Here is a 12018-nt window from a genome sequence, read left to right as displayed (position 1 = left end):
ATGAAACCAATATGTAGGGACTTTGTTGCAGTTTTTTCTTAATTTTATTTTGAAAGATATCATAAAATAAGACTCAAATCACTTAATGACAAATGCTTACGCTTCCTAATTAAATATAAATCTTGGTTTAATGTTAGCTTTAAGTGTTGTTATGATTAAATTATTTTTACAATTACTTATTTGATTATTTATTTATTTATTTAAATTTTGGCTCATTATGTAGAACATGAATATTTATAAGGTAATATAATGTGATTTATAATTTAATTTTGTTGTAAATTATTTATTATTAATTAATTTAAATACCACATACTATTATCAAAATTTTATATAAGAGTAAAATTTAGGCATAAAGTAGTTTATTTATTTTTTATTTTTATTTATTTATTTATTTTGGGTATTTATCTCACATTCTTTAACCATTTTGTGTACTATAGTATAATATAGAGTATAGATAGATACATATAAATTTTGGTGGATGTGGATTTTTTTAGAAATGACACAAAAGGTCCACAGTGTTTTTTCAAAGTTGGTCAATTCAATCCCTCAAATTATTTTGATGCTTTATGGGAGCATAAAGTAGTGTCCAACTGTTTTTTTTTTTTTTTTTTTTTTTTTTTTTTTTTATCACTGCTACCTAATATAACATGTTTTCTAAGCCACATAAGCACTTTGAGCTAACATGACTTCCTACGCATCTAATTCAAAACACTAGAAATTACCGTGTTAGATTGAATCTTAGCAAGATCCAACCTCGTTCATTGAAGATCATGGAATTAAAGCATTGGATTCTTCAGAATGGTGTTTGACCTTCATGAGAGAACTTTACTTTGTTCTTTATCGCTTTTCACGCTAATTGTCCATAACAACTTCGCATTTCCATGGCTTTTTGAGTTTTTTCTGTCCAAATATGCATCATTGTTTCGATTATGTCTGCGATTTGAAGAATTGTGCATTCCGACGACATTTCTAGGTAATCAATTACCGAATTACAAATTCGAATAATAACTGTGCAATTGTTATGCAATTTCTACCATGATCGAAAACGTCTAACCCACGATTCGTTACTCCATATTCACCACATGGTTACAAGTGTGTCATCGAGTTTTCTTAGTGTTGGAAGATTTATGTATAAATCGGACCTGCGTCAAGTTATCATAACCTCGAAGGTGCCTCCATCTGGGAAATTTTGGAACGATGGAACAAACTCAAAATTTTACCAATTAGGTTTTCGCTCCTAACTTTCCCCAAGCAGTTGCTCATGGCGACCAGTTGATTAGTTGGAGAAGGGACCAGAACGTACGAGGCGGATTGAGGTCCTACCATCGATGAAGTATTGCGAGAAGTAGAAGCGACATGAGAATCAAAAGAGAAAGCCCCATAACTCGCCGTTTCACTAACATCGTCACTAAGGTTATAATCGTCAAACCTTTGGCTCTGGTGGTCGGGCCCATCGCCAGATAATAAAACTTCTATATATGGAATTGAAGCAATGACTTGATGATTAGCTAATGTGGTGAATTTGGAGTAATGAATTGTTTTTGGTATAATTGGGGGTGGGGGGGTGCTAGGGACATAATTTTTTTTCGACGGTGGTACACCTTCTTTAACTTTGGATTGGATATGAAGGACGTCACGTCAGCTCAAAGTGCTTATGTGGCTTATGAAACCTGTTATATTAGGTAGCAGTGACCAAAATAGCGGGCAGACATTCACTTTATGCCCCCATAAAGTAACAAAATAACTTTAAGGACTGAATCAACTAACTTTGGAAACATTGTAGGGCTTTTGTGTCATTCACCAATTTTTTCTCAATAAAATTAGAGTTTAGTTTATAACCAAATAACTTTTCTTAAAGAAAAATTAAACAAACTAATCACCAACAAACACCTCGAAGTTACAGCTTGTGGGAAAAAACCAAAACAAAAAACAACTTTAAGTGTAATTGTGCATTTAGTTACGGAAAAATGAGTTTTTTTCGGAAAAAAATTCTAAGAAAAATGAGAATTTTGAAAACACGTTTAGTTTAACAAGTTCTCTAAAGTTTTCACAGAAAATAAAAATTTCTTATTTTCCAAAATTACAAAGAACTTAGGAAATTTTAGAAAGTTGATAATTATTGTTGTCCATATTTTTTCTAATTCTATTTTTTTCTAATATATAAACACACACCCACTCTCATGTCACCCTCCCACCCTACCCCTAACCCCTAGAACACACACCCCCAACTACTACCACCACTATCACAATCACTACTATCCTACCACCGCCACCATCATTGATACTGTAACATCTCAAAAATCAAGGTAAAAAATTCATTTCAAAAATCCAACCAAAGACCACAATTGTTCATAAAACATTGTTCTCAAAAGTAATAATCACAATTAGAGTATCCCAAAATCCAAAATCATAAAAACCGGAAGGATGTGCACTATCATGCATTTTCTTTCCCCTAATCATCTGAAGTGCCTGAAACATAACACTGAAAACTGTAAGCTAAAGTTTAGTGAGTTCCCCCAAAGTACCACACACAATCAGAACATATACAATCATGCATGGTAGCTCCCATAAGTCATCGGGCTGGAATATCCTCGGGCCTACAACCATCGGGCTAGATTACCCCCGACCCAATCAGTCATCGGATTGGAATGCCTCGTCCCACTCAGTCATCAGACTGGAATGCCAAAATAGAATCAATTACGTTAATACATAAACAAAAATTATATTATAAATGGATAATACAATAAAGATAAAAAATATGTGGATCTAATTATATATATAAATATGTATTTATTTAAGATATATATTCATTTAATGAGAGGCTCGCGGGTATCTTTTTATTTTCTTTTATTTTGTTTTTTTAAGGCTAGTGTGTATGTGTGTGTGTATATATATATATATATATATATAACCTAATTATGGTTATTTTAATATGATATTTGGGCAACATAACAATTAAGTACAATGCATATCCCAAATCTTGTCCAACATAACTCATAGGTACTTAAAGTTTCCTATGTATTTGACCATTACAATATCTAACTATTACTTACTCTTAGATTATTGGACATCATATATTTTAGACACAAATCATAGCTTAAATCTAGACATAATATCTACGGTTATACTATCCTAAGGCATCCTGCTTTTAACAAAATGACTTAATATTTATAGGATAAATGTTTTATAAGATCATTTGTTATGCATGTATTCCTCCCCTGAAAACATTTTAAAACAGTAAAATAGGGGTCGTGAACTCACACTAATAGCGTATCGAGGAGCGCCCAACCTGTTGCAACCAAAGTTTTTTTTGCCATCGGGAGGGTATTGAAGTGTGTGTGTGTGTATATATATATATATATATATATATATATATATATATATATATATATATATATATATATATATATATATATAGGGAGAGAGAGAGAGAGAGTTTGGAGGTTGGTTTGAAATGAAAAACCAGGAAACAAGCACCCTATTTATTGTGATGGCGTGCACTCGCTTCGTGGCCCATCCAAATCTTATCACGTGTCATCTTTCTGGTGGTCCATGTTTCCAAATCTTCGACGAATTTGGGGTCAGATTTGCGCGACGGGCATGACGCGCACATTGACGCACACTCTTTAATTCTTTTTAAAATTTATATTTTCTTCATATTAACTTTGTTTTTTACCCTCTTTATATATTTGTTTAGTTTTTTTCCTAGAACTACAACTTTCCTTTAGATTGCATCTTCTAATTTTAACTTTCATTTTTAACCTACATTTTTATATTTTATAAAAATCATCTCTTTTATATGACTTCCGTTTTTGCCTTTCTTTCTTCTCAATTTCTTATATCATGCTTTACTATGAATTTCCTTTTTGTAGTGTTAAGCCGAAACTCAACCGTTCTCTTTTTGTTATTTTTGACGTCAACAACGTTATTAATGTGGTTGGTTTCCATTCGCCATAAATCGTAACTTTTCCAATCAGAGTTAGATTTTCTGGACGTTTTAATTTTTGAGATCATCAGGTCGCGTATTTTTCAAATACGTAACCATTTTAACTTTTTGATTACTTTGTTTTCAACTAAACTTTTCATATTTCTTTTAATATGGTAACTCCTAGTAACAATTAATGACCAAAATTTCTCAATTGTTGTTGCACATAAAGTCGGAGCAAACAATAAAACATCACTTTTGAGCAAAACTTGAACACATATCTTAGAACATTATTAGATAAAACTTTATGTGGATCGAAACATCAAGATACTTGATCTAAATCTCTAATAAATTATTCACAATAAAACATCAATTTTTGAGCATAACTTAGAACACATATTTTAGAACATTATTAGATAAAACTTTATGTGGCTCGAAACATTAAGATACTAGATCTAAATCTCTAATAAATTATTCATCTATTTTTGAAAAATCCCATTTTGCCCTTGTAGTAGACTCCCCACAACACTTTTTTCTACTTATACATTCCGTATGGTTACTTTGTCCAACAAATGATACATTAATCTTACATGTAAAAGTGTGTAACAAAACAACAACCATGACACATAGACATATGTACATCATCAAGAACAAACATAAACAACATGAATCATACGGCTTTAGGTTGACTTTGTTCAAAGTCAAAAAGCTCAAACATGAGGCGCCTAACATCCGGTTTCCCATAAACAGTGTATGAGAGTCCATGAATGGCTTGTTGAACCGCTGTGGTGGCCGGATTCCTGAGCCTCCTGTTATGTTCATAAGAATCTTGAACTTCCTCACTGTAAATTATGAACCTGTGAAGGTGTTTTTCCCTCAAATACTTCCCACAAAACTTGTTCAAAAGAAGCCTCCGGTGCTTCTCCTGCAACCACCTTCCCGGAGCATCTATATGCTTTATCAGCAGCCTCTCCGCCATTACAAGATCCTGCAACATTCTCAAATACGTCAGTGACAGTGACAGACTGACAGTAACAGACTGACAATGACAGTGGCAGTGACCAGTACCTGGATCTTTTGGCCAACGTATTCAAGTCGCTCAAAACAAAATCTAGGATGTTCAAACTTGTGCTTTGAAGGGTGCAAGAAAGCAAGCTGGATTTTGAAAAATGATATATTAGAAAAATGTATATATAATGAAAATAAGAGAGATGATAATTTTTCACCTGTAATCCTAGGCCAAGTTCGATGTTTCTGGCATTAGTAATTTCTGGGATTCTATCTTTAACTTGTAAAGGATACCCTAATGTGTTCATAACTTGAGGTCTAGAATCATAATCCCATATATTTCCCCTGAATCTATGCATTCCAGGTGGCACACAAGCCCTGAAAAGCCTTGGGTGAGCAAAAAGCGCATCTTCAGGAGGCTGTAAAATGTAAATAATAAAAATATGAGCTGTGGAAACTGGAAAGAATTTGTTTTGACTTTTTAGGTCAAACCAAGTACTTTTAGAATTCAGATATGAACCCATATATAATTATGGATGTACAATTGTGAGGTTTATTAAAAGTAAAAAAAAAAAAAAAAAAAAAAAAGTTGCCTTGTAAGCAGCGACTTCTTGCCAAGTGAGTTTTTTTCCTTCAAATTCAGCAGAGACAAAGTCAACATCTTCAAGTTGTCTTCTTAATTTAGGCTGACATTCTTCATCTTCAGGGTCCATTCCAAATACTTCAAAGAGTACACGATAAACTTCTGGCATACCAAAACACAGATAAATTGCTCCAAATAAAGCCCAAACTACTGACCTGTAAATAAAATTGAAATCTTTTAGTTTAGATTCAATGTTAGGGCACTATCACTTCAATCAAATTACAATTGATTATATGAATATGATTCACATTATTCAATCTCATACCATCACCAATTTTCCCTAAGTATGATAGCTTCAGATATAATAAGTTATGGCAAAAATTGAAGGACTTACTTCACTGGTGGTTCTCGCTCTTTTCTAAGAAGCTTATCCATGTCATCAAACTGGAAAATCAAGTTATGCAAACTAGCAGCTTTAACCCATTTGGGCAAATATTTCTTCCCAATCAAAGCATACACTCTTTCCCTCATTGGACCTGGTGACTCCCTTGGATACCTCTGCAAGAAAAACTCAGCCAATGCCATTTCAAGAACAAACTGTCCTAAAAACCCTAATCGGGAATGCCCAGATCTCACGTGTCTCGCATTCGTTCTCTCACAATGCGGATGCCCAAAAGCTAAATACAATAACGTATCGAATTGCTTAGCTGGGTTATCATCTCCGTAATTCTCAGATGGTTCCAAAGGGTACCCAAGAGCCTGTTTTGCCTCAAGTAAATACTCATCTATCCAGGTTTTATCAGCATTGTTCAATTTCATTGATGGTAAACAAGAGCTGAGTAATGGGAATTGCTTTAGCGATAATTGAGGGCTGTTGAGGAACCTTTGAGCTAATTTTGCGTCGTCTAATGGAGGTTTGAGGATAAATCGCTTCGGGGGTACTCTTCTCTTGGGAGAAACGTATTGCTTGCGTTGGGAGAGCTCTTTGAGAAGTCTTTGTGGGCTGTTTTGAGGGAGTTGTTCCTGTTTCTCCTGGGAGTCCACGACGGCGAAAATGGCGGGGTTAGAAATGGGTTTTCGGAATTTGAGTTTTTGGAAGTGGGTTTTGACTGGGAAAGGTGAAATGGAGGAGGAGAAAGAGAGGTCATGGGTCCGGTGAAAGATGTTTGAATTTGAGGGTACTAATGGAGAAGAGAGCTCCATCTGCTAAGGATTCAGAAGGAGGTATCGACTATCGAGTTTTGAATTACGTTAATATGCAATCAAGATCATCGAGAGATTGAATTCAAAACTCGGGGAAGCATGGTGGTCGATAATGGAGGTTTCCTTGGGGTTTTGGGGGTGGATAAGGTTTTACCGAGTGTTCATTTCTTGTGTGTGTATCTGTGAAGATAATGGCATATACGGGCTGGGCTCATTTGGGCTGTTTTTGGCCCAAAACTGATTGCTTTATATTCAACTGTTTGGGTAATATTAAAATGTCATGGAAAATTTGAGATGTGTAAAATCCTAACTAATAAAATATGGGTTACCCTTATAAAAATTCAATATATTTATATAATGTTAAAAAAACAATATATTATTTTTTAGTATATTAAAATCTTTATATGTATATGGTTGTCATGTACCTAAACTTATATATAGAATCCTCCAAACAATCTAGTTTTGATCATATCCAAACTAATCATGATATCTCTTTTATTATTCTTTCTTAATCATGTGGCTTACTAAACCGATCAAATTTATGTTTTTTTCTTCATTATGTCAAAAAACTTAAAGCATTAAAAGTTGTGACCATTTAATCAATTCTATTAAATTCTAAATGAAAACTAATAGAATAAAATATAAAAAAAAATATGTCATAACTCAATCAAGTTTTCACAAAATCATTGGATATAGTTTTTGTATATTAAAACCTCTATATTTTTTGAAATTTTCTAATCTAAAGGATAGTAGCCAACAAACCCTTAAGAATCAGTTACCTATCATTTATGGCCATCTAGGATTTACCGGTGTTAAACCCTTAAATTAGACATTTAAGAAAATATAAGAGTTTTAACGCACTTAAAAATCTCTATACTAATAAAAGAGTAGTCTTTTGCCAAGTGTCATAATATTAGAACTCCTAATTAATATGATGCCACTTGTCATTCTATTAATTCTCTATTTTAAATTCATTAAACCTCCTAATTAATGTGATGTTATTTGTCAATCTATTTATTCTTTATTTTAAATTTTAAGTTTTAAATTTTATATTATTGTTTTCATTAGTTCACAAATAAAAAGAGTCTAATATATATGATAAAGTAATTCCACATATTTATTTGAATCAATAATTATAATTTTACATAACTAATAAAAAAAATCTCTTAATTAATAATGTATTTTAAATTTTATATAAAATAATTGATTAATAATTTTGAATTTTTTAGTATGAATATTTAATTAATTTTGTAACCATGGTTTCCACGGATTATAAACTAGTAATATAATAGTTTTTTAAGAGCTAAATAAAAAATATTGGTTTTTTCTAACAGTTTTCAAAAATTATTGAATTATAAAGTTATATAAATCAAACATACCAACATTAACATTGTAACCTAAAACTTTTAGGTTATCATGAAAAAATTAATACTCCGCATATAATTACTTTATTTTTTCTTGTAAATAAAAGCAAAAGACAATATTAAGATACAAAGATTGAGTTCCTAATTCTACACAAAATTAGGGTTGTAATCGGTTATGGAACTAGATCAGAACTATAACCAAACTAGCCGAAGACTGATTAAGAAGTGAATGAGGAACTAAGAACCGGATCGAATGCCACTAATCAGTTCCAACCTGTTTCGATTCGGTTCTACTAGGAAGTGTTTAATCTAAGAAGGTGTTTGATAGCGGAATTGACTTGAATCAAACTAAAACCAAACTAACTAAAAACCGAAAATGATGGACTGGAAGAACTAGAAACCTGACCGATCAGTTCCAACCGATTTTTCTCATTTAATAAGTATAATTAGATTAAATTCAATTAGAAAATCATGTTTGGCAACCTATTTTTCTTATTGAATAGAAATCAAAATAAAAACAAAAGTAATTAATTTGATGGATAAGTATGAAGTAATTAATAAGTGGTTCCATGCACTATCAACCCGAGGGAACTTTTTCATTGACCGCATCATGAATATGATCCATGGACAATGAAGAAAGGACAAAATTACCCTATATACATCATCTTTTTAGTACATGTCAAACTCACATTCTTATTTCTTGGACTCATTAATGGCATTCGCATGTGGGTGTGGCCAAGAATCAACGATTAGTTACCCGCGATTCTGGTCCGATGCTTGCTTTCGCCGCCGTGATTTATTAATTAACCAAGTTGAACCACAATTTGACGAAGAACCTGATCGTGACTGTGTTCATTTCACTGCGTAGAAGATGAGCATTATGTGGTTGATAAAATGTCTCACTGATAAACTGCGAATTCTCTCCACAGACATTCGCACCCACACCACACATTCACACATACCATAATCCTAACTTTGATAAGACTCTTTTATCCCTACTCCATGCTCTTTTTAGCCTAATAATGATACCCATTATGGGTATTTCATTACATATGTCGATTGAATTTAATCCGCAACTCACATGTTACAGAATCTAAGCTTAATAGCGTACACCACACTTTCATTTAAACCCTGTATATGACAAAGTAACATGTCCATAATTTTGCAAAGCTTATTACTACAAATCTACAATGGTCGATGTTCATCAAGAGGGATTTGACATGCTCGCTACAAAAAAGGAGCTTAATTCTGATGCCATGAAGAGGATTAGCGATTGGTTTCTTTTCATTTCTCTTCATCTTCTTTCTTTATCTATATTGTTAATTAGATATAAATCCATATGAATTTCTCTTCCAAAAATTTGCAGGATTTTCTCCCAAGAGATCCCAAGTGATGTCACAGTTTGTGTAAGAGGTGTTTCTTTTTCCATACACAAGGTACGCTTTCTCTATACTCTTGTTAGTTATAAGTTATAACTCATTTTTTGAAAAAGATTTGAAACAACGATAAAAGTTAACGTTTTTCATACTGTGTGCAGTTTCCTTTAGTCTCAAAGTGTGGTTACATAAAGAAACTATTATCAGACCCCAATCATGCTGATCTTTCTGTAGTGGAAATCCCTGATATCCCAGGAGGACCTGAAGGATTTGAATTTGCTGCAAAATTCTGTTATGAAACAAATATCGAGTTATCTAAAGACAACATTGCAATGGCAAGATGTGTTGCAGAATACCTAGAAATGACCGAAGAATATGCAATTGGCAACCTGGTATCAGTAACAGAATCCTATTTAAACGAATCGGGATTCAAAAACTTATCTTCTGCAGTTTCCATTTTGCAATCGTCGGCAGATTTCTTACCGATCTCTGAAAAAGTAAAACTGATTGATCGATGTATTGACACTATCGCGTTCATGGTGACTGAAGAAAGTCAAGTTTGTTTGTTCGGAAGTGCAGACAGCAGCAATGAATTGAATTCGAATTCTTTGTCATCTTCGTCTCATGCAAGATCTGTAGTTGATTGGTGGGCTGAAGATTTGATTGTTCTTAGAATCGATATCTTTGAAAAGGTTCTTCTTGCATTAGTTTCAAGAGGATTCAAACAATTCGCACTTGGTCCCGTTTTAATGCTTTATGCTCAAAAATGTCTTCGAGGTTTGGTAAGATCCCTAAATTACCCCCCTTTTCTTTTTCGATTTAACTTTTGTATTTATTAAGAGGTAAAATTGTCATTATACACTCAATCAAACAGGAAATCTTTGGAAAATCCAAGAAAAAGCTGGAGCCAAACCAAGAACACGAGAAGAGGGTAATTTTAGAAACAATTGTCGGGCTCTTGCCAAGAGAAAAGAACGCAGTGTCAATAAGCTTTCTTTCAATGTTGCTTCGAGCTTCCAATTATTTAGACACAACAGTCTCATGCAAACTCGATTTAGAGAAAAGAATGGGATTACAATTAGGGCATGCAGTTTTAGACGATATCTTGATTCCTTCTTTTTGCTTCGATGGTGACACGTTGTTTGATGTTGATACAGTTCAACAAATGATGATGATTTATATTGAAAACAATTTCACAGACACGTGTCCTATAGACCATGTTTCACCAACACAAACTGATAACGAAAATGTCGGGAAGATCATCGAGAGCTTTCTTGCAAAAATAGCTTCTGATCGAAACATGTTGGTTTCTAAATTTATAAACTTTGTTGAATGTATTCCACCTCAAGTAAAGGTCACAGAAGATGGAATGTATAGAGCCATTGATATCTACTTGAAGGTAACATTAATTTTTAGTAAAAATACAAGAAAATTTAAGGTCTGATTCTGATTCACTGATTGTAATTAATATTTGTAAATATAATCTTTTCAGGCTCATCCAGCAATAAGCGATATGGATCGAAAGAAAGTTTGCAGTTTAATGGATTGTCAGAAGCTATCACGTGAAGCACGTGCTCATGCAGCACAAAACGAGAGGCTTCCTGTTCAAACTGTGGTTCAAGTTCTTTACTATGAACAACAACGATTGCAAGAAACAACTACAACAGGTGGAAATGAATATGATCATAGCGCAACTAATAGCAAATCGTTTACTAGTACTCCTTCATCTCCAAGCTCAGTAGCATCAGTATCAGATGAAATTTCAAGCTTAAAAAAGGAAAATCAAGAACTTAAATTCGAGCTTCTGAAGATGAAAACAAGATTGAAGGAGATCGAGAGATCAGGTGGTAATAAAACAAGGGTGGTTAATAACAATACGAGTACAGCTGGTAGTGGTAAGCCACCGTTGCCTAAAAAGTCGTTGATAAGTTCAGTGACGAAAAAGCTTGGGAAAATTACACCATTTTTACATGCGGATGGGTTTTTGCCTTCGAGTACACGTGGCAGGAATAAACCTGATAAAGATCGAAGGCATTCGGTATCTTGAAGTTTGGCAGTAGGATTGTTGGTTTCCGCTGCTTAAATTTTAATTGGTAAATACTAAATATATATATATATACTTAATGTCATGTTGTAAAACACATTTTTGCATGATGTATATGGGATTTGGACGATTGTTGTTGAAAGCTTTAATGTTATGTATATTATACAATATAGCCCTTTATGCTCAATTGAAGTCATATGTATGGAAATTATAAGCTGATCTCCATGACCTCGTTCTCTGTTGTCGACACACCCATGTTCACAACTTGTTTCTTATTTCCCAAGTTCATATTGATTGATATTAAGATCACAAATGAACCAAAGATCAAGTTATTTTCAAGTTAGTTTTAGTTTTGCTGGAAATTTGGGTTCCCCCAATGAAGACTCTCAAGTAAGTTTTAAAGTTTTTTCATCAAGGTTTTTTTTTTTTTTTTTCAATATTGTTCAGGTATGTTTATGTCTAATGTCTATTCATTAATGGAATGTAGGCGTAGCATTCAAGTTAAATTTGTTCTA

The 12018-nt window shown here is 33.2% G+C and overlaps 2 protein-coding genes across 2 annotated transcripts; one reads left to right on the top strand and one right to left on the bottom strand.

The window, feature by feature from the left end:
• Positions 1-4437: 4437 nt before the first annotated feature.
• LOC145087492 (Ribonuclease III family protein) lies at positions 4438-6890 on the bottom strand. Its single transcript, XM_079025452.1, has 5 exons — positions 5911-6890; positions 5527-5731; positions 5152-5352; positions 4994-5080; positions 4438-4913 (listed from the first exon to the last, which is right to left on the bottom strand). Exons 1-5 carry the CDS (start codon positions 6717-6719, stop codon positions 4596-4598), a joined length of 1620 nt encoding a protein of 539 aa, XP_078881578.1. The 5' UTR covers positions 6720-6890; the 3' UTR covers positions 4438-4595.
• A 2126-nt stretch (positions 6891-9016) lies between these two features.
• Positions 9017-11690, top strand: LOC145087491 (BTB/POZ domain-containing protein SR1IP1-like). Its single transcript, XM_079025451.1, has 5 exons — positions 9017-9359; positions 9450-9519; positions 9621-10241; positions 10334-10858; positions 10952-11690. The coding sequence occupies exons 1-5, from the start codon at positions 9274-9276 to the stop codon at positions 11504-11506; spliced, it is 1857 nt and encodes a 618-aa protein (XP_078881577.1). The 5' UTR covers positions 9017-9273; the 3' UTR covers positions 11507-11690.
• The last annotated feature ends 328 nt before the right edge of the window (positions 11691-12018 follow it).

This window comes from Lactuca serriola, chromosome 2 (assembly GCF_051521515.1).
Source record: "Lactuca serriola cultivar US96UC23 chromosome 2, Lser_US96UC23_V15, whole genome shotgun sequence".
In the NCBI taxonomy this organism is placed as follows: Eukaryota; Viridiplantae; Streptophyta; class Magnoliopsida; order Asterales; family Asteraceae; genus Lactuca; species Lactuca serriola.
The sequence above is the reverse complement of the archived record's forward strand: the minus strand, read 5'-3'. Positions and strand labels throughout refer to the sequence as shown.